Source organism: Lotus japonicus, chromosome 1 (genome assembly GCF_012489685.1).
Source record: "Lotus japonicus ecotype B-129 chromosome 1, LjGifu_v1.2".
In the NCBI taxonomy this organism is placed as follows: Eukaryota; Viridiplantae; Streptophyta; class Magnoliopsida; order Fabales; family Fabaceae; genus Lotus; species Lotus japonicus.
The window spans coordinates 25944784-25971696 of record NC_080041.1 but is presented as its reverse complement, the minus strand read 5'-3'; the positions used below and the strand labels follow the sequence as shown (position 1 = coordinate 25971696).

Here is a 26913-nt window from a genome sequence, read left to right as displayed (position 1 = left end):
AGAGGGGGTTTTTTTTTCATTGAGTATAAAAATTTTAAAATAAAAAAATATTTGGCTTAATTGCATTTTTGCTCCCTCATCTTTCACCGTTGTGCGAAGTCCCTCCCCTATGTTTAAAAGGAGCAGAATCCCTCCCTCATGTATTAAAATGTGAAGATTCGCCCCTTCCGTTAGTTAGCCGTCTAAAAGCTAACGGAGGTTGCTATTTTCACCCCCTTTTTTACTATCTCCACCACTTACATGATTTATGGAAAAAAAATTAATTAAAAACTCAACACCAAGAAATCTATTATCTTCATCTCTTCCCTTATCATCTTCATCTTCTTCATGGTATACAACAAAAAAACCTAGTAGATTTTTTTTACCCCAAATTCAATCTCATACACACTTAGCCACACACACATTGACAAAAAATACTAGTAAAATATGCCTAGCAAATCAACAATGTGCGTCCTCTCCTTGTAATCTTCTTCCCCCCTTCTATTTCTAAAAAATTAATAACCATTCTAACTTATTCTCACCAAGATAATGATGTGTTTCTAGACGATGCAATAAAAACTCATTTCATCAAGTTTTGACACAAAATCCTTCAAAAAGACCATGAAATTTGAATTGAGGATCGGCCATTAACTTGTTTCATAATGAGGAAATAACAGCTCCCAATATGTTAAAATTTCAATTGTGAGATTTAAAGCATATCTTCTCCAAGTGAAAACACCAGACACCAAATTAAACCCCAATAACCCAAAGTTGTCTTGCACTGTTCTGCAAAATACAACATTGAAACCAGAGACAATTCCTCCTCCTCCACGAAGAACCCTAATATTTCCACTGTCAATTGCTGCAATATCGCTGTTCAGGTTCAGAATCAGGGCCAAAAACCACCACTCCCTCTTTCCCTCAACCCACCTCACTACACCACCGTGGTTCTTCCTCTCTCATTCCACCCTCACCTCTCAATCTCAAATCTCTTCATCATCTTAAATCTGGATTTCCTGAAACCTCCATGGCCATCTTCCAGAAAATCATCTTCAACCTCCATCTCCCATCTTCAACCAAACCCAGATCTGTAACAAGATGAAAAGGTCGCACCTTGGGAAGGTGTTGGTCGGCGGCGAAGAGCAGATGATCGGCGTTCTCACGTAGGCCAGCCCTATTACCGCACCACCAGATCTGGGCGAGAAACAAACCCAAAGGTCGCACCTTTTCAGCAAGGGCTCTGTTGGTTCGGTGGTTGTTGCTGCCAAATGGTATATGGATAAGGGGAAGAGGTTTTTAATGGTTTAGGATGAAGATGAAGATTATGGTTGATGTTAGATTTATTATTCATTCTGGATTTTGGGTTGTCTCCATGTTTTTGTTGTTGTTGATGCATATTGGAGATTAGAGATTTTTATTTCTACAAAGAATGGAGTGGTAATGGTGATGGTGTGGTGGAGGGTTGCTGGGTTGGTGTTGTTTAATGGAGAGAGATGGAGGAGTTTTTTTCTTTTATAATTTTTTTTTAACTTATTTCATTTATTTTTTCCTTTATTTTATATTTCTGATTGAGGGGTGTGGTTAGTAAAAGGAGGAGGTGAAAATAGCAATCCCGTTAATAATTGGATGGAAAGTTAATGGTAGCACAAATTAAAACATGAGGGAGGGAATCTGCTCCTTTTAAACATGCGGGAGGGACTTCGCACAACGGTGAAAGATAAGGGAGCAAAAGTGCAATTAAGCCTCAAAATATTTTTTAATTTAGTGTAGGTGGTGCAGATAGTAAAAGGAGAGGTGAAAATAACAACTACTGTTAGCTTTTAGACGGCTAACTAACGGAAGGAGCAAAATTTAACAACTTAATACATAAGGGAGGGAATCCGCTCATTTTAAACATGGGGGAGAGATTTCGCACAACGGTGAAAGATGAAGGAGCAAAAATGCAATTAAGCCAACAAATTAAGGATCTTAATAAATGTATGTGCGCGTTCTTTAATTTATTCTAGTTTACGTACACCAAATTCAAACATTTGATTATTTAAACATTTGACCAAGTTCAAACTTAGGTTATTTTACTACCATGTTTTGTTAGAAGGTTCCATCATGTTTGAAGATGTTGAAATAGGAGGCATGCAAAGTCGGTGTTTTAGTTATGTAAGGTTGCCAAAGTGGGAAACAAGAGATTATATATGCCGTCAAAGTCCTCAAATCCTCACGTTCTCTCTTAACCAACCAATTTGTGTCAATGAAGAAAGAAAACGATAATTTATAGTTCAATGATCTTACTTAATAAGGCAGCTATATTCAAAACATGATCGAATTATTTTTGTTCCTTGACAAGTTTTTAATGCCATGATCGAATTATTCCATTAACATATTTAATATAATACTATGTGTCCCTAGCACATTTAAATCTAGTTCTGATATTTTATTTTTTGGTCAAATTGTTTGTACATATTTTTCAATGCAATAGGAAGAGTGCTCATTTCTTATGATGTTGTTATTGAGAAAAGTTTACTTACTTAATGTGATCTCAGAGTTTTGAGCCATTAATCTAAAAAGTTGTATGTTCGTGGTTAATATTTGCTAAACAAATATCTAAAAACTCTGTTTTTTAATATTTAACTTTATCTACTAATTATATCATTTTAATATGTATTATAACTAAATGATATAACCAACGATTCTTATGATTGACATGATCTTCAAATCTTGAGAGGATTAATCTCATGCCTGTATGAAGTGTTGTCAAACTCGCGAGTTAACTCTTAAACTCGTACTAGTCTACGTTTCTAGGTGTTAAAAACGAGTTAGCTCGCAGGTAAACTCGAAATTTCCTTGACTCGATCAAACTCGTGTCAAACTCGATAGACTCGTACAAACTCGTGAGTTTACTCCGAGTTAACGAATCAAGGAGAAAAATGGATTTTTCACTAAATCCCCAAATTAAAAGGGTAAATCCCCAAATGAGAAAATATTTTGGGTCTACATTGGGTTTCTTCCTCACTTTCTCAGAGTTCTTACCTCAACCAACTTTCTCCTTGCTTAGAACATGAGAAAATATGTTAACTTGATTAAACCAGTTTACTGAGCCAAATTTACTATCAGTTTTGCTCTGTTCTATTTGTTTATGTTTCCAATTCATTGTTCATTCATTTCATTCTTTTTCATTTCAAAAATAATATTGAACTATGCTTTATTATGAAGTTGGGTGTTGAATTTATGTGGTTAATGTCTCCTTGATGGTTGTAATATGTGTTAACTCTGCGAAAAATTTTTAATTCCTTAAAACGAGTTTACTTCCTCAAAACGAGTCAACCTAAACTCTCGAGTTTGACAACCTTGACTGTATGGTTTATGATAATTGATACTTAAAAAAAACTAAAAGAGATAACAATATAATATCATGAAACCATCTTAAACTTTAGAGTAATTGATTTTCACTCACAACATGACATGTAAGAGGAATAATAACTTTCATTTTAAATTTTACTTAAAATTAAAATAATTTTTTTTACGTAACGGAATCTAATTGAATAATTGTGTAAAATTTGTTTCATTATCAAAAATCTCACTTTTTGGCACATGTAAAATTGTATCATGCATTTTGCCCTATAAATAATTAAATCTTTACAGGGGTATATTTTTCTAATAAAACCTGAAACACATTATTTCCATGTAGTAGTAACACTGCAAAACAATCTTAAATTATTTGAATTACTTTGTTTTCGACAACAAAAGATATATATTATTGAATAAGTAAAATCCATGAGAACAACCCTCTCATAAACATGATAGATCAAAAAACTCTATCCAACAAAACCACCTCAAAGACCACACATAGAGAATGTGCCTCGTTAAAACCTTCATAGAAAAAACTCTTTGGGATAAAAACCTAATGAAGGAAAAAGAGTACAACATCCCCTAGAAGAGTCTTTGAGATACTCTAAGCAAAAGAGTAACCAATACAATAAAACATGAACAACCCAAATCTAATCAAAATAAGTCAACTAAAAACAACCCTAAATGCAACACCAAAACGAAACAACCGAGAAGACAAATAACCTAAACCACAAAGAACCTAGTGCCTCAAGGGGACCCATACTTATCAGGATGAGCACGTTTGAGATGCTGCACACACCCCTCAATGACCTCCTCATCGGAACCATCCCAAACAAGACCTAGTTCTTTACCAACCGTCCACATCTCCCGTGCTCGCTCATAAACACAATCCTGGAGCTGAGAAGACAACATACCCGTAGGACTCATCCTACCAGACGCAGTGTCAGGCACATCTGATGCCTCCAAAGCATCAAAACCAACAACCTGAGAACCTCGTTTTTTCCCACCCCTCTTAGTGATTTTCTTAGGACGACCTCTTTTTCTCCCAACATAAGAACCTATGCCCTTAACGGGCTCCTTCTCAACAGAAGGACCACGGGAAAGAGGATTAAACCTAGAGAAAATTACATCAAGGGGAACCCCTGAAAGAACACAATAGTATCAATCTAAAAAATATTTACTACTCCCTCTGTTCCAGAAAGTTTGTAGTTTAAGGTTGTGACACAAAGAGTAAGAGAATAATTATTGATAGTATAATTTGACTAGATTGCCCTTATTTAATTTTACTAGTATGATTTGCAACTATTAAATTATACTTAGATAGAGAAGAATAATTAATAGAGAAGACTTGTGGTTGGTTAATATAAAAGGTGATAAGGAAGAGAAAATGTATTAAATGAGAGTATAGGTGGAAAAAATTAGCAAAAAATGCATTGGTTTTCTAAAACAACAAACATTTTGGGATATTGAAAAATGGTGCAAAACAACAAACTTTCTGGAACGGAGGGAGTACATATACTTATGAAAAGAGAGACCCTATTAATTTCAGTTAATTGCTTATCAAAAGCAATAATGTATTAAGAAATGTAATATAAATGTGCAATGACATTTTTTATGGTGTTTGCTATGGTACCTTAAGCCAGATTAAGGTGTGGTACCCAAAATGAGTTGATTCAATAATAAAGACTCAAGTATTAATTAAAATTTTGATTTTATTCTATAATAGTAATGCAGTGTTTCACTCTTAGGGACATGAGATATCCGAGTTATGTATTTTAAGCTTTGTTCATTCATCAACTATGATTATTTTAGGCGCATCTTCATCACCATTATTCGTTTCTACCACTCGTTCATTTTTCATTAAAAAGAGAATTTTATTAGATAAAGTTAATTGACATGTGAATTAAAATCTAAAGGTGTAATATTTACCTCAAATAATATGATAATAATCTATTATATTACTTAAAATGGGTACCACGCCCAATAAAATCCAAGGTATCACATAATTTACTTTTTTTTTTAATAGCTCAGATGTCATTATTGATAATATTATATCATTGCTGTTGTAGTTGCTTTTATGAAAGAAAGTGTAAAAGATTCTTGTAAGGAGCAAAGGTGTGATGGAAATGTAATGAGATTAAAAGTATAGTTAGTTTATACAAAATTGCAAAGAAAATGATAAAAAAAAAGAATGAAAGTCTTTTGGAACAAAAAGTGTTGTAAATAATTGACATTTATTAATGGTAAAAGCACAATTTTAGTGTAATGCAAATCAGGGCTGGATCTGGAGAAAGTGAACCTACTAGTAAATATAGCTATGGATGGCCAACCATTGTCATCGAACCGGAGGACACGCTTGTCTGTGAGTGAACAGCAATCTATTCTAGGTACCCAATTGATTGTTCACCAAAACAAAAACAGTGCCTACCTAAGATTTCTCAAGTGCTAGATATCTTTGTGGTGGATCAGCATGCACTAGAATTAATAATTCATGAACCACATATATAGCACTAACCATACTTTCTTTACACCTTATTTTTCCCTATATATTATATTTCGCATCAAATTATATCATATATCATATTTAATATTTATCTATTCTCTTTCCTTATCCACTCTAAGTGTTTATATCAAAAAAGTATACACCAAACAATATTGAGATTGAAAATTTCACAGGATATTTATAAGTTGAAATAATTCATACTTTCTTCACAAGTATTAAATAGGTAGAATACTCTTAATATTTATAAAAGTTGGACTGGTCAGAGTTATCTGACAACTCTTAGGCGACTCTGGTGTTCCCTGACAAGCGGCTCCACTACCTGGCGAGTGACTCAACTACCTAGCGAGCGAGTCCCCTACTTGTCGAGTGACCCCGCTACCTAACGAGTGAGTCCTTATTTAGCGAGTCATTTCTCATATGGCGAGTCATTAGTTACGAATGCTTCATGACGTTAGCGATCTCTTCCATGTGTGGGCGTTCTCACACCAATTATTTATGTATTCCTCATGTCATGTTTGCAATTCATTTATTCTTTACGTTATGTTGAAGATTTATATGTTTTATAGGCTTCGGCGACCCCGCCCAAAGGGCAGGTTATGTTTATATGGCTATTTTGTACCTAGGTTCAAATTTATTTATTTTTAGATAAGTCATTGAACATTATATTGAAATGAAGTACATGGTACTTCAAGGGTACTTCAACCCAATACAAGAGAAGATATCAAGAAAATAAAAGAATAAAAGCTAACACTAAAGACAAGTTAGTTACAACCAGCCAAGTAAACCCCACCTCCTTGAAGAGTAAGCCCCCAGTGGAAGGAAAGAGTACAAATTCCTAAAGCCTACCAATAAACTCCAAGTCCAAAATGACCAACAAATTGCTACCAGAAGCCAAAAACAACGCTCCTTTGCTGGGTCCAAATCTGCCAAACAAAATCATGAACCAAAAGGTACAGGCTTTAAGCTCCTCTATATAAGGAGGAAAAACCACTTGTAATACTCATGTTCATCTTTGATACTGCATTAGAACCCCCTCATTGAGAGCTCTAGATCTAGATTTGGTTCAAAACACATAAAAAAATATAGATATAGATACAATGTTTGATTTGACATTATCATGCCACATAATTCTAATCCATTTGTGAAAGTTGTAACACTACAAGAAATATTGAAATTAGTTGTGCAATATAGTGTAGGCCTGGACACCAACAGTCCAACATAACTAAGCATTTGCAAATGAACTTCTAACTTCTTCACTTAATTTGGGTCAATGTTATACCTCCCTTCAACAAGGAGGCTCCACTCTTCTTCTTTGTCCTCCAATATCAAACCTTAAAAACTCTTCGCATGCACGTCATCGCCTTCGCGCCAGCCAACCTCGTCATTAAACCACTCAAGCCCAGTTCAAAGCCACTTGTGCTCCCCGCTATCTTACCACCCTAGCTAAACCGCCAAACATGCGAATTCGCGAGTTGATGGAAAGTCACACAATCCTTTCTATGCATGCTCCTCTTATGGGCGTTGTTTCCCTCTTAGTGTCTATATTTATAGTTTTTTTAATGTTTGAGGCAAATATTATAAAATGGTTATTGATATTATATTATAAGATAAGATCATCAGTCAGTATATGGTAATAGGGAGTGGGAAGGGTAAGATGGACCGACAATAACTCTTAGGGCACAGACACGGATCATCTTCGCGCAGAAGCAAGTGAATGACGCGTCAGGATACACGCAATTCTACTCCATGTAATCGAGTTTAAAATATCACCCAAACATGATTTGGTGTGATGATATTAGGGTAGAAGCGATTCTAATGTGCCCAAACATGAAACCAAATGTATTCGAAATTGAGTCGTTTGTCTTCTAGTGTTATGAGTAATTTCAGAATCCTTAGGTATTCTTCTTTTTCTTTTCATGTTAGAATAGGATAAACAATGTTCATGAAATATGATCCAAGTTGAAGAATCATGAACAAGTTATCCCACATGACAACTTGAAAGATCTACATTCAGGTGAGCACGAACTCAAGCGTGAGAATAAGAACATGAACAAGAACTAGTTGTTCTATGACCACTTGAGGTAGAAGCCATTTTAGTATGCGCACACATGAAACCAAACATATTCGATATTGAGTTGTTTGTCGTCTAGTGTTATGAGTAGTTTCAGACTTCTTAGGTATTCTTCTTTTTCTTTTCATGTTAGAATAGGGTAAACAATGTTCATGAAATCAAAGAACAAGTTTCCCGGTGACAACTTGAAAGATCAACACTCAGGTGAGCACTGATTCAAGCGTGAGAATAAGAACAGGAACAAGAACTCAAGCGTGACAATAAGAACAGGAACAAGAACCAGTTGTTCTGTGACCACTTGAGGTAGAAGCGATTCTAGTATGCGCACACATGAAACCAAACATATTCGATATTGAGTCGTTTGTCTTCTAGTGTTATGAGTTTCAGACTTCTTAGGTATTCTTCTTTTTCATTTCATGTTAGAATAAGGTAAACAATGTTCATGAAATCCAAGTTGAAGAACCAAGAACAAGTTTCCCGGTGGCAACTTGAAAGATCAACACTCAGGTGAGCACTGATTCAAGCGTGAGAATAAGAACATGAACAAGAACTCAAGCGTGAGAATAAGAACAGGAACAAGAACCAGTTGTTCTGTGACCACTTGAGGTAGAAGCGATTCTAGTATGCGCACACATGAAACCAAACATATTCGATATTGAGTCGTTTGTCTTCTAGTGTTATGAGTAGTTTCAGACTTCTTAGGTATTCTTCTTTTTCTTTTCATGTTAGAATAAGGTCAACAATGTTCATGAAATCCAAGTTGAAGAACATAGAACAAGTTTCCCGGTGACAACTTGAAAGATCAACACTCAGGTGAGCATTGATTCAAGCGTGAGAATAAGAACAGGAACAAGAACTCAAGCGTGAGAATAAGAACAGGAACAAGAACCAGTTGTTCTGTGACCACTTGAGGTAGAAGCGATTCTAGTGTGCGCACACATGAAACCAAACATATTCGATATTGAGTCATTTGTCTTCTAGTGTTATGAGTAGTTTCAGACTTCTTAGGTATTCTTCTTTTCCTTTTTATGTTAGAATAGGGTAAACAATGTTCATGAAATCCAAGTTGAAGAACCAAGAACAAGTTTCCCGGTGACAACTTGAAAGATCGACACTCAGGTGAGCACTGATTCAAGCGTGAGAATAAGAACAAGAACAAGAACCATTTGTTCAGTGCCACTTGATAGATCAATACTCCCATAAGTAGTGATTCAAATGCAAGAACAAGCAAAGAACTAAAAGTAAATTGCAGGTGCTTGAAGTAAATTGAAAGAAAAAACTAGATTAAACAACTGAAATGTAAAAGATTAAAGGAAGATTTGCTTACTTGATACTCTTGATAACCATTTTTGTGTAGACTTGAGGCGTTCAGTGCTTTCAGTAGTTAAGATATTCAACCTTATTTTCGAATTACAACTTCTATTTATAGTACTTGAAAGAAATAACTTATAAATTTACGCCCACACAATTGGCATAACTACAAAAACACATAAGGAAAAACTTCCAAGATCTGCCTTTGAAAATGTTACTTCGTTTGAAATGCCATTTGAAAACTCAACTAGAAAATATAAAAAAATGTATTGAAAATGTTACTTCATTTGAAATGTCATTCCTTCCCCTTAACATTAGCTGACTACATGGGAAGTGATATATTTCATGTCCCAGTATCCTACATTGTGTAGGCATGTTCATGTCAGTGTTGTGTTGCTTCATAGATGCTAACAAATCTATATCCTAAATCCACTTTGATACAATTCTTGACTGAAAACAGCAGCTTCCACCAAAACGATCATCCATTTCCAAAACTGCCTTTGTTTCAATTGCAATAAATACTCAGCTGCTTTTCCACCATTGTACAAACCTAAACTAAAGCACTCCAAACAGCTCCATCCCCTTCACCACACTTTGAGTGAACAAATTTAATCTTCTCCACTGACTTGCAGATTCCACTGCAGCTCCAGTCAAAGGATGCAACACATATGTTACCCGCTTGTGCCTTCCACTCACAGTCTACACAAGCATAACTCCAAATGAGAACCAAATCCAAAGAGAAAAGGAAAAAAATGGTGAGGGAGTTGAGAGACTTGGAGTTGTTTGATTCCCTTCTTTGTTTTCTGAATTTAAAAATTGCTTTCAGAAACAACTTTTAAAACATGTTTTTCAAAAGAAGAAAAAAAAAACATTTTGAACTAGATGTTTTGCAGAGTTGAAAGACCTGTGACTTTAAAACTAAAAATAAAAATAGAAAACATATCTTAAATGTTTTGAGATTTTAGTTTTAAAAACTGAAGATAATTTTTTTTTAATAACTGTTTTTATAAACTGATTATATAGAAAAAAGGGCAGCTCGGTGCACAAAGCTCCTGTATGTGTTGGGTCCGACCATTTGGTCTATTGTACGCAGCCTCACCTTATCTTTTACACAAGAGGTTGTTTCCAAGACTTGAACGGTTGAACCCATAAAAAAACATTTACATCAAACAAACTTATTTCTTTCTCTGTTTTCAAAAACTGGAAAACTGTTTTACAAAACAGTCATCAAGCAGGTAGTTGAATATATAAATCAAAATTGTGAATGAATGCTAAGTGTATGCAAATTTCACTGAGCTTTCTGATTGAATCCTGCTTCCAACAAATTTTTATCAAGGAAAACATGAAGAAATGTGGAGAGCCATTCAAGAAAAGTTTGTTGGGAAGTGATCCAAAGACCACATGACAAACACCATATCTTGTAGTGGTACTTGAATCAAAGACACATACTCTATTTGTGATAGTCTGTCTCTCAAAGAGATAGGTAGAAAATGTTTTCTTGTTATTTATTTTCAGATGCCATACCTGGAGGAGTCCCACAGCACATACTGCGATCATCAATATGCTCAACTTCCAGACCAATGAACCATGAACCAAGTGAGACGTCTTCATTAGCATATTTGTGCAATATCGGCCTGCAGTCGGAATTAAGAATTCCGTGAAATTTGCTTGCAAGAAAGATTTTGACTGATCCATAAGCTATGTATGTGTAAACGCTTTAACTTACTTTGAAAAAATGTTTTTGATTTTAATTTAAGAAAATAGTATTTTCTCTTTAAATAAATGACAGCCCCATCATTCTGCACTAAGAAATTCTGGTTCCATGATTAATTTCACATTCAAAAATGTTTTTCAGACCCACACACTTTGTTGGCCAGAGATCAGAAGAGTTAATTAAGTACTGCATGAAAGGCAATATCCTTACTGGTTGATGGAAATGTAAGTGGCCAGATCCTTAGAGATTGCATATATCTGCCCAGTTGCGTGTCTGAAGTATTTATTCCCTTCCTCTCCAAACTTCCAGAACTCGGGTTCGTGGTACTTAACATCCCTACATATACAGAAAAGAAATCAGACAACTTCAAAGACACAAGGAGGAGCATAGAAGGGGAATAGCCTTTTTTCTAATATATAAGTCCAGTGGAATTACTTTCGAGAAAGAACAGGTCCAGACTTCATACATCCGATGTAGACCCTGGATTTTGAACGATGACGAGCAAGGGTTGTTGCCAGTACACCTAAGTTGTTAGAATAAACCTTGATTATGATGGGAAACAGGATGGATGAAAGCAGTGAATGAAACAATGGCTTTGAAACACAAGAAAGATGTCAAGAATCCTGAGACAGCACATACCTAAATTAACATGGACATCATCATCCACTTTCACATAGAAATCAGCATCCCACTTTGCAACTGCAGTGGAAAAGAAAGTTTTTGTCTTTGCAGACAGTTCATGATACCCTTCAACATGTTCCTGAAAAATGATAAATAAACTACACTGTCAACCAGCTAGACTCTCAAGATTTTTCTTGTGTAACCAACTCTAATGATGCGTGTTACCAGGCGAAGGAAGTCATTGTGCTGGGCTTCTTCTGAATCAATAGCTCGATCTAGAATGCTATTGGAAGTCGCACTGGGAAGACCATGACAATTTCATTCATATCAGTTCCATTAAGTATAAATATGCAACCCATGTAAGCATATATCCATTTTCAGATAGAGTAATAATAAGACCATTTTATATTGTGTTCTTAAGAATTCATTAAAGTAACCGAACGGAAGCATGCCTATGGTAACTTCAGAACTATCTATTTTCAAATACTACTATTATGCCTTTAGAGCTCTCTAGACTGAACAAATTTGTCTCCTTATGTACCTCTTCACAATTGATATCTCAAAAACCCAACAATAGCACAGACAGACAATAATCATGTGTTATGTCATGATGATGTTTTAACTTCTATGATTTCTGACCCCAAACTCTTGATATTACATTCCAAGTATAAAATTGATGAAGCATGTGATACAGACCCAAGTTACTAAGATGATGAGTACAAATGGAGATATGGATTTTGGTTACTTAGAGAATGTATTATTGTACAAAGACCGAGAATAAGACCATCATGCCTTGAACCTATTTTAAACAAAAAAAAAAAGCATTTCCACATGCTCTAAAGTCAGCAGGGTGAACTCATAGAGATTAGGGACTCAATTCTAGCTTACATATTTTAAATTGTACTGATATAAGGACTCAATTCTAGCTTACATTTTTAAAAAGATTTCCGCTTAACACAAGATTTTGAAATCATGTTCCTTAATAAGAATTAATATTAAGAGAAAGTAAGCAATAGCAATATGCTTTCAAACTTCATAGATTTTCAAATGATTGTTGACAGTGACATATTCATAGAGATATACTGTCAACAATCTTTGATTAGTTTGATCATTTGAATAACTGGAAACAAGTACAGCATCTTCAATCTCAGCATGAAAGGACTGACTTAAATAGAAAAAACAAAGGACTGCAGAGGGATCCTGCTGTAAATAGTAGGAGTTATCCAATGCAAGTTTCACGTCCAGTAACGGTTCCTAGAAGAAGGGATTCAAAATTCTTTATGGCCAGTTTTGTGACAATTTTGTGGATCTAGCAGCAAGATTTAAGTGTAACAGTGATAAGTTTATTATACAAAATATAAAATAATCTTTTTTCTTACCATATTAATATAATATAAAAACATGTTTTTCACTTAACGAAAAACTTTGTATAGCTACAAATTGTGTGCATAATCATATATTCATTCACTGACCATAGTCTCTCAAGGTATAATTGTAAAATTGTAATTCTCTCCTGATTTGCACTATATTTTGTTTTGACATTAATTTCATGTCATCAATATGGTCAGGAACATACATGACATTACCTGTGACCAATCATGAATCTAATAACAATTCCCTTCTCGCGTTCCAATTGAAGAAGTTGTTCACCTGATGAAAAAGGGGAGCCAGAAACAAACTAGTTAGAAATAATCCATCACCATTTAGATTAGATTACAAAAGTTTTGATTAGCAATATCAGATACCTTGAAGCATCCACGTATCTCTGACCGAATCACGACGCTTCCTGCTACTGAAAGCTGTGTTTATGCCAATCACTATAAACACTTTCTTCCTGGAAGATCCTTCATTGGAGAGCCCCGAGCCCAGAGTGTTATTAGACATAGCCGAAGAATTATCTGAGATCCCTAGTTTTCGCGCACTCCTGGATGCTGCCAGCTCCATCTGAAGCATTGAAACTTGCTTGTCTAGAGATCTGACATGCCTCAAAAGGAAACAAAATCACCAATTATTCAATAGAAACTTAAATAGCAAGCAAATCTAGCCAAAATTGAAACATAAACCCTTTAATCTTTATCACTCACTTAATAGCTTCATGGGTTTTGTACACTTCATCCATTACATCCTTGTCCTGCACAAACTGCTTCTATTATATTCCAAAACTCACACAAACACAATTCAAAAACACATGTAGAAATGGAATTAGGAATTCAAGATGAGTAAATCATGAGAGGAGGATTTGACACCCCACCCATTAGAAATACCACCCCACTTAAAACACATTTCGGAAAATTAATTTCCGAAATATTTCGGAAACTTAATTTCCGAAATATTTCGGAAACTTAATTTCCGAAGTATTTTCTCACTTAAAAGTGAGATGTTACGTTGTATTTTGCACTACTAAGTATGTAAATTTCGGAATATTAAACTCCGAAATAATTCGGAATATAAAAATCCTAAAATTGGGGGTGTGAAATCTAACTAGTGGGGTGGGAAATCCCTCTCAGGTAAATCATACCTTTTTTGAAGCACAATCCCCTGAGACAACTTGCAATTCTTGTTCATTCCTGCGTTTTGAAAGAAACATGCCATTGGATTCAGGTGGTTCCCACATCCTGCAAAGTAGCACAAGGGTGTTCTTCATACATCAGCTGATCACCACAACCAGGTTTCTTCAAAACCAAACCATAAAAAGCAAAATGCCAACATACACAAAAAGAGAGAGAGACCCAAAGTTTCAAAATTTGGTTTCATTGGAACAAAATGGAAAGGAACAGAGCTGAAAAGAATCAATGAAGAAGAAGAGAATTAGAGAGGGACCTTGTTGTGATGAGCATTCCAAGAATGAAGGAAAAAATGGAGAAAATGGGAAGCCATTTTGCAGAGATTTTGGCAGAGCTACTACGAGTCTTCATGTTGGTCTTCACTGACTCTGAGTCTAACTGAGGTGGTAGGAATGGAATGTAGACATGTCTTTATACATTGAGTCTATTCTGTCTTCTCTTCAAGTTTTTAATTACTTTCCCAAGTTTGATACATTGAATATATGAAAATGAAGAAATAATAAATTTTGAGATCTTTTTCTTCACGAATAGTAATATAAACATATTTAATGAAAAATGAAAAATATTAAAACTGGAACAGGTTATTTTTTCTAGACTAACATATTCAATAAAACTTTTCTATACACAAGACTAAAACTCAAAAACATTATTTACATGTTGTTTGACTAATTGATGATTTAATAAGAGAGAACTTATTAGGTGTGTATACTTAAATCAATTTAACTGTGCTGTGTGTGTTTTTTTACGGTTTAAAATAGCTTGCATTAAACGTAATAAAAAACAGGATAATTCTCCACTCAAATATATATATTATCTAGAGATAAAAGACTTCCTAACTAAAAAATAGTGAGAACTTTGCATTGTCTTTTAACATGAACAAAATCACATTAGAAAAGCTAGACGACAAGCACAAACAATCTGGATGAGAGAATATAGTAAGGGGTACTATCCAGCTTTGCAATCCAGGCAATCACAAATGAACTCTATTTGTAAATTGTTGGTAAATAATCAAGAAATTTTAGCATTGGGTGGTTTTCGAAAAAAATCAAATTCTAGATCCTCGAGGGATAATCTCATGGTTGCTGACCATATACATTGGGAAAAAACAACTAATTGGCATGTAGGCAAAAAAATAATTAAAAGTTTATTATGTGATAAATATAATTTATTTTAGTTTTTCAATTTATAAAATTGATTTCTCAATCAAGAATTATAAAATCTTAGGCCAGCATGCTTCCTTGTTCGTTTCTACTCTTTGGTGCCTATGGAGGTGGAGGAATATCATGGTCTTAGGGGATAATGACTGAGGAATTGATGTTGCCACCAGATGGATACATCAGGAGAATAAAGATTATGGTTTGCTGCTTACGAATTTGGAGAGGGGTAGTGATGGGAACGGACCAGCTCGTTGGAAAGCCCAACCATCTAGCATGTGTAAATTGAACACGGATGGAGCCTTTAGTCCTAGCCTTCAAAGGATGGGCATGGGAGGCCTAATTCGAGTTGCTTCTAGTGATTGGGTTGCAAGTTTCATGGCTGGTAGCAGTGAAGGGGACCCTCTCACGCTGAAGTTTCGACTTTGAAGATTGATCTAAATATTCTTTGGGATTCTGATATTCGTAGTGCCATTTGCGAGGTGGGTTGCCTGGAGATTGTGGAAGCTTTACAGGATAATATGTTTCACTTCCATGAGCTTGCTTCTAAGGTCTGTGTGATCCGGAGTTTGCTGCAACGAGAATGGAATATACACCTTGTGCAAACATCTAAAAGTGTGAATGACACAACGTATTGTCTTGCTCGGTTAGGAGCGGCTCGTCAATGTGCTTCTCTTCATTTAGAGGTCCCCCTCCTCATCAACTTAATCTCATTTTGGCTAGAGATTTATTAGCCTTGTAATCTTTTGTCTTACTTTCTGATGTAAAAAGATTACTCAAATCAAATAATTTCTTCTAAACTAAAAATTCTTAATAAATTAAATAACAATTTTTAGCATTATTTTAAATCGTACTTCCTCCTTTTCTATTTATTTGTAAACTTTATGAGCTTCATTTCCTAAATATAAGTTATTTTATCATATTTATAAAGTAATTAATTATAAAATAATTTATAAAATTATTACTAGCATTTTTTTAACCTTTATAATTCTAGAAAATGTATTAATTAACTTATGAGTAATGACTTATTAATATGAAAACAGGGATCTTTCAAAAGAAAAAAATATGAAAAGAAGGAGTAATTTCTAATTTGCACTGAAAATTCTTTCAAAATCATTCATATTGACCATACAAAAATATCTCACTACATATGATCACACAAAGCTAATGACCCGTTTCCTATTTCAAAGGTTGTTAGGCAAGAGAACATAACGTGCGACTTTGTGTCTCGAAAGAAATGGTGTCTTTTGTCTCGGTAATCACGCCTTCAGTTCATATGCTTTCTGCACTTCTGCTCGTGGGTGTGCCCTTGTGTGTATCTCATTCTCATATTTTCATTATTATCACAATTTAGATTTTTATTTTTTAAAAAACTAAACAACAGCGTTTAAAATTACAAGTAAAAAGAAGGTGAATTTTTTATTAGAAGTGAGAAATTAAATATTGATTATTTGAAAAAAATTTCAATAAAAACTTTTTACTTGCAGACTTTTCTATATCTTCCCGTTTGTACAACTACAATTACAAAGAAACGACTAATGATTTGTCCATGTCTTTTTCTTATTGTTAGGTACGTGGTATTTGTCGATATTTATATGAAAATAAAACAAGTTAACGGTCAATTGAGTTCCTCCCTGGACGTGTCTTTTCATTAAACAATAAAATGATAATTTATGTGTTTCCAAAGAGGTTGGCTCTTACATGCTTCCATGTATCATTTGGAGGTTGGACTTTTCCTTCCCTCATTAAGACTATGTTTGGTTAAGGAGAGAAAGAAAAAATGAGTAAGAAAAAAATAAAAAATAAAGTAGATTATTATGTCTTGAGATTTCAAATGCGAATCTGGCGACTCAGTGTTTTGGTTGTAAGGAGAGCAAGGGAGAAGATGATGATAGATGTCTTTTAACACAAGTATTTTTACGCCTCATTCTTTCTCTTTTATCTCTAAATACCAAACAACCTACAAATTACAAGTTCCACACGCACTATATGGAGAAGACCATTCATTCACAGCTTAGTTTTCAGTAGTTAATTGATATTATGTACAACGTGTATAATGTATGGATCAATCTCCAGAGGTTTTGAGGCGTGTTGTTACTTGGAGTTTCTTCGTTTATTTCAATCAATGAGTCACTGCATGTTCTACTACTCTATTCAAGTTCCCCTGTTCATCAACTCCAACATCTCTTTGCAATTTATTGATCTTATCTGCAACGTCAAGAAAGCAACCATGAATATAGAGACGATCTTATCTATATCTCTAATCAAGAGTGATACATAATTAGCTACATTATGTTAAAAACTTAACTGTATAAAACACTAATGAGATCAACTACAAAACACAAAGAGACTAGAGAAACTATCAAGCCAACATTCTGGTTGCTTAAAAACCTAACATGCATTAGGATCAAGTTCCACCTTTCTATTTTGAAGTGAAAGAGAATGAATCTGTTGGAACCTGTTTGTATTCTCTAGAATTAGTGGAAGCATACTTTTCCGAATTGTGCCCTCGAATGTAAGACAATATTTGATGCTTCTTCCATGTGAGGAAGTAATTCTCCTCAAGCTTCAGAGGCAATGGAGTAGACAAAAAACGTTCGTGCAATGAACTCGGATGAAGTTTTTAAATTTGAAGGAATGGTGGATGAAGGAGATCCCACCATAATTGGATCGTGAGGCTCTTCATACCATAAATATATCAGTGTGTAAGAAAAGAAGGAGGAGAGAGAATAAAGAAAGCAAAACTGAATTTTCTGAATATACCTTTTCTGATCATATGAGAGATGATATTTATACAACAGCTGGTGCGTCACACTTAGCTGGTGCCTATGAAGCACGGACTCGGACACGGACACGGGCGGGAACGCCGACACGGCTAAACTCTAAAAAATAGGATACGGGGACACGGCTTATATATATATATATATATATATATATATATATATATATATATATATATATATATATATATGTTCACAAAATTAAGAGAACATTGTACTATAATATGTTGATCAATTCAATACAATAACACACACAATTAAGTCAGTAACAATGCTTCTCAATAGAAGCAAAAGAAGCTTGAAAATTGTACTATTTATCAATATCAGGCTACATTTTACCAAAGATTAGGAGAGTTTGAACTAAAACATCATTCAACCATTAGTCTGACTGTATGGTAATAAAAAATTTCAGAAAGTCTTACATATTTATGGTAGTGTATATGTACATATAATATAATCGATTAGGAGAAACCTTAAGAAACTAATTTAGGATAGTATCTGTATATTTGTAATTAACACTATTGATACCTAATCAGATTGATCTTACAATTCTGAAGTACAATGATGTGCAGTAAAATGAGATTGAATAAATGAATTGCACTTAAGGGGTGCAAACCCTATTACAAACAGGGAAAACAAAGAACCAATAAAAGCAAGGGAAGAAAGCCTTCACAGTACATCAAAGAAGGAAGCAAAAACCAGAATATCAATATCCAATACTCATAAACACAAATAATCTAACCATGCTCACTCTCTCTATCAAGTAAAAACTGCAAAATCAGAGTGAAAACAAAATAAAGGTCTTACCTATTTCAAGTAACAGAGAAGGGAAGCAAGAGAGAAGACCAAGAGGAAGGAGGAAACGTCACCGCTGGTGGAGAAGGAGGAGCGCCGCCGCTGGCGGAGGAAGGAGATGAAACACGCAAGAGAAGAGGAGAGGAGAAGCGTCGTGTTTGTGCGTTATGAGCCCACTGAATCATTGTTTTTTATTACGTTTGTTTGATGTTTAATTAGATAAGGTTGTTTATTTTTAATTTATCTTTTTTTTAAGTCAGAAAATAATAAAAAAATAGTACAAAGTGTCCCATATGTGTGTCCAGCCACAAAGGTGTGTCGGCTCAATATACAAGCCGTGTCCACGCCGTGTCCAAGCCGTGTCCGAGCCAAGAAATAATGTTTTTTTATTCAGACACGCCTCAGACGTGTCCGACACGTGTCGGTCACGTGTCGGTGGCGTGTTCGTGTCGTCCGCGTGCCGACACGCGGACACACCTCTGTTTTGAAGTGTCCGTGCTTCCCAGGCTGGTGCTAGCTAGATGAGAGGTTCACAGTATAACTAACACATAACAGATGGTTAACAAACTCACAACAGACTCCATGCTATACAAAGACAGAGCACCCCTATAGAAAATCAGATTCCAACACTAATAACTCATTATTCCCAAAACTTGTAAGAGAAATATTTTTAACACCTATTGGAAGTTGATAGGAAGCAAGGTGAATTTTTTAGTGAGAGACCAGTCCCTCCTTAGTGGACAAATCTGTACAAATATCTTTCCCATCTTTTATCTCAAGCATACTCTATTCTCTCCAATAGAAGTCTATATCCATTATTCTCATCAAAACTTCACAACAGAAAACTCATTACATAATGTTATTCTAAAGGTGCCTTATATTATTATTTGAAATAAAATGTAATGGAATGAAACAAGATAGATTAGATCCATTTCATTAAATCTAATGTCCCTATTATTGTGTTTACTGATCTGGGGAGTATGGAATAAAACGACTATATCCAGTTTATATCCACAACCTTAGTATGATTTTTCATATTAGTCCCGACCTATACTTTCATAGGTCACATTAGTCTCTAGCAAAGGACTAACAAAAATAGGTTGATACTAATTTGAACAACAGAAAATAGATTGAGAACTTTTTTGTTTCTTTAGCCGAGGGCCTAATGAAAATAAGTGCTAAAGTTAAGGACAAAACTAAGAGTTTGATAAGGATAAAAGTAAAACTAACTAATCTATTTATCATTCCGTTCACATAAAAACTTAAGTTAGTAAACCACTAAATTCTCTTAACATTTACGGATGACTTAAGTTAGTACCTAGGCTGTGAGCTTCGATTCAAAGCTGGCTACTTTGGGTGAATGGGGGTGGCTCAAATATGGGGATCTGCTCAAGATGATTGCCAAGGTTAAAACATCTCTTCAAATTCCTGGAGGGGAGGATTCAAACTGACCAGGCTGTGTTGGATATTCAGGAGGCTAAAAATGAAGAGTTTGTGGTGCCAAAGGTTCAGGGCTAATTGGCTAGATATGGGGATAAGAACACAGGGTTCCTCCACCACAAAGAGAATCAGCGACTGCCGATGATCTGATTGAGAATGACCATGGAGGGGTCTTTGAGGATATTGCTACTAGCAGGGTACTTTCAGGGTCGACGGATCATTTCCAGTTGTTGTCAGCTCCTTTTTCTAAGGATGAAGGCCAGGAGACCTTCAGGCATTGTTTTAGATGCACTTGGTGCTGATGGCTTACCTGCAATATTCTACTAGAGATTTTGGAGGATTATTGGCGATGACGTGACTCACTTTTGCCTCCGATCCTAAATGGCTACGTCAGGTACTATTAACCAAAAGCTACTTGTTGCGATTAGTCTTTGCAATGTTGTGTTGATTATCACTAAGACTATTGCTAATAGACTAAAGTTAGTCTTGCTTTATATTATTTGTGACACTCGGAGTAACTTTATCCTTAGGAGGCTTATTACTGATAATGCTCTAATTGCTTTTGAATGTTTTCATTACATGAAAAAGAAGATCACAAGTAGGATGACCCTAAGTTGGATATGTCAAAAGCATATGACAAGGTTGAATGACATTCTCTGAAAAGTGCTTTTTTCTAGATGGGTTTTTTTTTTCTGACAATTTGGTTTCTTTGATTGTGGGTTGTGTGTGTCATCTAACAGTTTTTCTATGATGTTGAATGGAAATCGATAACATGCTTTTTCTCCACATATGGGTCTCTGTTAACGGATTCTTTGTCACCTTTTTTATTTATTTTGTCTGAAAAAGTGTTTTCTACTTTGATTTATAAGGCTATTGCTTCTCCACATGCAAGGCAGAAGAAGCAATAGCTTTATGAAATAAAGAAGAGAGCACTTCTCACACAAAATAAATAAAGAAAATAAGGTGACAAAAGATCACCTTAATAGAGAACTCTAGGGAGGAAAATGTGAATTCTCATTCAACATTATATAAAAATTAATAGATGACACACAAAGCATAATCAAAGAAACCAAACTGTCAGGAAAACCCAAGGACAATTTTCAAAAAAGGTTATTCAACCATATCATAAGCTTTAGACATATCCAACTTAAGGGTCATCATCCTCTTCCCCTTCCTACCCGTAAACTTATTTTTCATGTAATGGAAACACTCAAAAGCTATAAGAGCATTATCACTAATAAGTCTCTCAATGGCAAGATGTGGTGTCACAAATAATATCAGGTAGAACTAACTTTGGTCTATTGTTAATAGTCTTTATGATAACTTGAACACAACATTACAAAGACTAATAGGTTGAAACTGACGGCCGACTGAAAGTTTTTTAATTTTAGGTATTAAAACAAGTAGCTTTTGGTTAATAGTACCCAGAGAGGTGTGATCATTTAGAACCTGGAAGCAAAAGTGAGTCATGTCATCACAAATAATCCTCGAAAATCTAGGTAATAGAGCAGGTAAGCCATCAGAACCGAGAGCCATAGTCGGGTGCATATGAAACAATGTCTCCTCAACCTCAAGCTTAGAAAAAGGAGCCGACATGAGTTGGGAATGATCTGCAGAGATCCTATTAGCCACCAAAATATAAACTCAATACCATCGGCCTAGAAGAAGACAAGAGCCCCTGAAAGTACCCTATTACCACACCCTAGCAATATCCTCATCATCCTCAAAGACCCCTCCATGATCATTCACAATCTTCTACATCAGTTCCTCATACGTCACTAATTCGCTTTCTGGTGGAAGAAGCCTAAGGTATGTGGTGGTCTTGATCCCGGGATTTTAATCTTTTAATACAGTTCTTATTGAGAAAAACTGGTGGAAGATTTATTATGTTCCTTAATCTTTGCTTAGTAGAGTTTTCAAGGCTGTTTATTTCCCCTGTGGTGATTTATTTGAGGCCAGGAAGGGCCCTAGCTATGCATGATCTAGTATCCTCCACTCTAGGTGGATTTTAAGAAAGGGGGCCTACGGAGAATTGGTGATGATTCAAAAGTTCGAGTGTGGGAGAATAATTAGATTCCGAAGGGACCTCCACTTACTCTTCCTCAGTCTATGAGTCATGGGCAAGGCCCTCTCTTAGTGGTCATGGATAATTTTGAATCTTTGGTGGTGGGTGTGGGGCTGGCTGGTTTTGGCTTTGTGGTCGGCGACCATGAAGACTCAGTTTTGGCTGATGCGTCTGTTGCTCTGATCGATGTCATCTCCCAGGTGGTGGCCGAAGCTCTATCGTTTTGGTGGGTATCGTCTATGGCTTTATATATTTGTTTTCGTAATGTTTGTTTTGGGACAGATTATTTACAGCTCTTTGAGCTTTGGATGAGTGCCTCTTATTTAGGCATGGTTGTTAGAGATTGGAGTGTTTTGTCTCTTTGTTTTGACTCTTCCTTCCTCTACTCAAAGGAAGCTTCTCCTTAAAATTGATTGTCTTTAGAATCAATTATAGAAGGGTTTCCAAACATGCACTAAGTAAATAAATTTTAAGTACTCGAACTATTCAAAATATTGATCATATAAGTACCCATAGAAACAATAATGAACAACATCAAAGAGGCTAATACGATGCATATCTAATTAGTTCGAGGACCCAAAATGGTATTTTTCTAATATTATTAACCTAACTTGAAGTCATTGGTATATATTGGGGTGACTAATTTAGGGGTTATTTCATACATTCCTTTATTTTATCATGACCAATCCAATTAACGGGACAGTAAACTCGTTTATTTATTTCATTTCATTCCATTCCATTCAATTCAATTCACTATGGCATATGAAAAAAAGAAGCAGAGAAAGACAAGTTACCAAGTGGAAGGTGAATTAGGGGCACTCATGGTGCTGTAAATTTTGGAGAGGCGACCAGTAGGAGGCTTGGATCGTACAGGTTTCTTTTTAAGGCCAAAAATCTCTTGCACCAGAGGAACGTGTACCAACACCAGTTTCCATGCCAACAACCAACCTTAACACCACAAAAATCAAATCGCTCTTGTGAGAGATTTTCCACCAAACACGATGATGAAGAAGGGAAATAGTTACCTAGAGAAATTAAGGTGAGAACGAAGCTTATGGCGAGGAGAGGGCGGAGAAAGAGGAACACGGTGTATTCCCAAAACGACAACGACGACTCCATCATCTGCTACTGCTTCCCGCACCAACCACTTTGTCCGTAAATAACAAACAACACCATCGCCTTCTAAATACCCTAATCCAAGTGAATAATGATATGGGATTAAATTGGAATTTTTTTTACTTATAAAAAAATAAATAGCCCATAGTTTTTTTTAATATGTTTTTGGTTTCTAACTAGCAATGTCGAAAAAAAAATATGAATAATGTGAAAAAAAAATTTATTTACCAAAAAAGGGTAAAAAAAATCATATTTACCAAACTGGTGTGTTTTTGAGAAAAAATCCACGGAAGCATGGCCACTATTATAAACCGTGGCCTAAAGTTGGTAAACGCAACAGTTCTGAACATGTGGCCTAAACATCGGTTCTAGCCACGGTTTAAGAACCGTAGCCAATAACTTCTTCACATTACCAAAAATTTCACTTTCTCCAAAAAATATTTGTATCAATAATTTTCACTTATAATAAATAAATTTTTATATGTTTTTATAATTTCATATGGGTATATTATATTTATTTATGTTTTTATAGATATTTATTTTAAAGAACAAAAATAAATATGAGCTTTTTATTTATTTAAATGTTTAAAATATAATAAACTCACGAGATTTAAATATTGGCTCTTTATTTAAATATGAGTCTTTATTTAAATATTTATAAATAAAAAAATTAATATATTAAATTCATGAAATTTTAAAAATATATATTAAATTCATGATATTTATTTTTTAAACATTTAATATATGAAAAGCTCATATTTACTTTTGTTCTTTAAAATAAATATCTATAAAAAAATATAATAAACTCATATGAAATTATAAACACATATAAAAATTCATTTTTCATTAGTGGAAATAATTTATACGAATTTTTTGAAGAAAGTGGATTTTAGTGTGAATGTGAAGAAGGTATAGGCTACGGTTCCATAACCGTGGTAGGAACCGTGGCCTTTCATGACTTTAGGCCACGGTTTTTTGACTGTGGCCTTGCGTTCGTTGCTTTTTCTCAAAAACACATCAATTTTGTAAATATGATTTTTTTAACCCTTTTTTGGTAAATAATTTTTTTTTTCACATTATTCATATTTTTTTTCAGCAATGTCAAACACTTTCAGAAAAGAAAAAAAAACCAATGTCAAAGTCTCAATGGGTACTCTTAGGCATGGAGAGTATTTTGGTTAGCTCTAAAAGTCACACGACCCGACGAAGTTGAGGGCTTGAGGTCGAGGCTCACGGATATGCTCTTAAGCATACTTCATATGGTCGGCTAGTGAAACTTGGTTCAGGAACGGACTACCCTGACTCAACTGACATAGTGTTCGACCGGGCTGGCAAAAGGCCGAGATATATACTTAAACATGACGACAACAAACCAACCTTGCGCTCACATGCTCTAATTAAAGGACTTCCCTTACATCGAACATACATATCAAGCCTATAAATACATACAATATCGTTCATTTACATAATATGTTATTCATTCTTAGCATTTATGAGTTCTTCTTAGACTCATAAATTCTCTCTATGTTCATTCACTAACTTGAGCGTCAAAGTACTCCCCTATACTTGAGACCAATACCACCGCTCTCTCAGGTCAAGCCTCGACATAGCTCTGTCACCAAGCACAACAAGAGACACAATCCAAATCCATAGGAAGAGACACAAGATTCCTATGGATTTTTAATAACACGACGGTAACAAACCAACCTTGCGCTCGGATGCTCCAATTAAAGGATTTCCCTCACACTGAACATACATATCAAGCCTATAAGTACATATAATATCGTTCATTTACATTTATTCATTTTTAGCATTTATGAGTTCTTCTTAGGCTCATAAATTCCCTCTTTGCTCATGCTCATTCACTAACATGAGCGTCAAGCCACAACATAGCTCTGTCACCAAGCACAACAATAGACACAGTCCAAATTCTGATAAGAACAGATAGTATATCTCCAAATTATGTGAATGATCTTCATGAGGATACATGGTCTTTCCTTGAGGCCAAAGATATTGTCAGAGATACCTTTCAATATCATGGGAACTTGAAGTTGTAGTGGAAACCTAGGGAGGTTGGGTTTGAGCAGGGTTGAGGAAGATTCCTATGGATTTTCATACTCCAAAAGCATCATCTTAGGCTTTAGATAATGGAGGAGATGCTGATATTCATATTAAGCTTGAAGTTGCGGAGGTGGCTTAGAACATACATGATGCAGTGCAAGGTCATGTTCTAGAAGAGTAGATACATGCAACAGAGAAAGAGAGTGTTGAGGAAGAGGTTGTAATTGATGTAGGTGATGACTGTGACAATGATGAGATTAGGAGAGGTTTATCTTTTAATGATAGTGAGAAAGAGAGGTGTAAGACACTTTGATGAAAGTATTGCAAGAACCCTTGTGTGAAAGAGGTTCAAAAGGAAAATATTTGTTGGCAGTTATTTTAAGAAGCAATTGTTCAATGGTGATGAAGGGGTGAAATGGCTGAAAGGGGTGAAACAGGTGAAATGAGTCAGCTGAATCAAGAAGGTGAACAGAGAAATGAGAACTAGTCCAAGAATGCAGTCATATTCTATGCTCTTTATTCTTGAGACTTCAAGCGTTTTTCATAAGCAAATTTTAGTTGTTAGTAAATTAGTCAATCCTCAAAGTTCGAACCTTGAACCCTGAATCTTCATCCAACCTAACCCTTATGTTTCGTAGCTCTTACCACTTAAACTAAGCATGAGATGATACCCCACATTAGTTAAATATGAGAGACGTTGATTTTATAAAAAATGTGACTTATGTACCCAAAGACGTAAGGTTTTTGGTATAGATGTAACGTCAAATTTTTTTGGTGTCTTGCTTTCTTGGTAGGGATGGCAACGAAACCCAAACCCGCGGGGCCCGCCTGAACCCGATTTTACGGGTAAAACCCGATATGATTGGGTTTGTGCTTGATATTGGTGAAACCCGCACCCGAACCCGAACATTATATATGAAATTGCAAAACTACTCTTAGATATCATGTTAACAACTTAATTTGTTAACAATTTGATCATATTTGAACATTAAGGTATCATATTTTTTTGGCAAAAAAGATATAAATGGTTTTTTCACAATAAAATAATACAAGTTGCATTTTGTTTTGCAAAAAAATTTATACATCAAGTTAGGTTATAACATGAATTTAAGGGCTACAACGGGTTGGAGTAAACCTGAAACCCGACGGATTTGAGTTTGTATTTATATGAGAGTGAGTTTGGGTTTGGGCAAAACCCGAGCCCGACCCGACCCGTTGCCATCCCTATTTCTTGGTCAAGGGTTCCTCCTATATATCTCCCCAACAAGAAATTGAGCATGCTCAGGCTTTTATTTTTTTGGATTTGAGTGTGTTATTTATTTTAATGAGTTGTAATTTTGTGATTAAGTGTGACCAAGAATGAGGTGTTGGGTATTTGCCTAGAGACACGTTTCATT

At 35.1% G+C, this 26913-nt stretch overlaps 1 protein-coding gene across 4 annotated transcripts; it reads right to left on the bottom strand.

Moving 5' to 3' along the window:
• Window positions 1-6503: 6503 nt before the first annotated feature.
• Window positions 6504-14508, bottom strand: LOC130734283 (beta-1,3-galactosyltransferase 7-like). Of its 4 annotated transcripts, none has more exons than XM_057586636.1 (11): window positions 14362-14478; window positions 14060-14213; window positions 13626-13681; window positions 13287-13516; window positions 13128-13191; window positions 11767-11839; window positions 11560-11680; window positions 11356-11443; window positions 11131-11256; window positions 10731-10840; window positions 6504-6747 (listed from the first exon to the last, which is right to left on the bottom strand). In XM_057586636.1, the coding sequence occupies exons 2-11, from the start codon at window positions 14183-14185 to the stop codon at window positions 6590-6592; spliced, it is 1152 nt and encodes a 383-aa protein (XP_057442619.1). In that variant the 5' UTR covers window positions 14186-14213; window positions 14362-14478; the 3' UTR covers window positions 6504-6589. The 4 variants fall into 4 exon arrangements, with proteins under 4 accessions (XP_057442619.1, XP_057442616.1, XP_057442618.1 ...); XM_057586633.1 differs by having other exon boundaries at window positions 6505-6747; window positions 14060-14156; window positions 14362-14508; XM_057586635.1 differs by having other exon boundaries at window positions 6507-6747; window positions 13626-13672; window positions 14060-14156; window positions 14362-14508.
• Between the last annotated feature and the right edge of the window lie 12405 nt (window positions 14509-26913).

Coding starts and splice junctions, on each gene's coding strand:
- LOC130734283 (XM_057586633.1), bottom strand. CDS start 14,456: ATGAAGACTCGTAGTAGCTCTGCCAAAATCTCTGCAAAATGGCTTCCC. Junction 13,682..14,059: donor GGGATTGTGCTTCAAAAAAG/GTATGATTTACC, acceptor TAATAGAAGCAG/TTTGTGCAGGACAAGGATGT. Junction 11,257..11,355: donor GGACCTGTTCTTTCTCGAAA/GTAATTCCACTG, acceptor CTGTATATGTAG/GGATGTTAAGTACCACGAAC.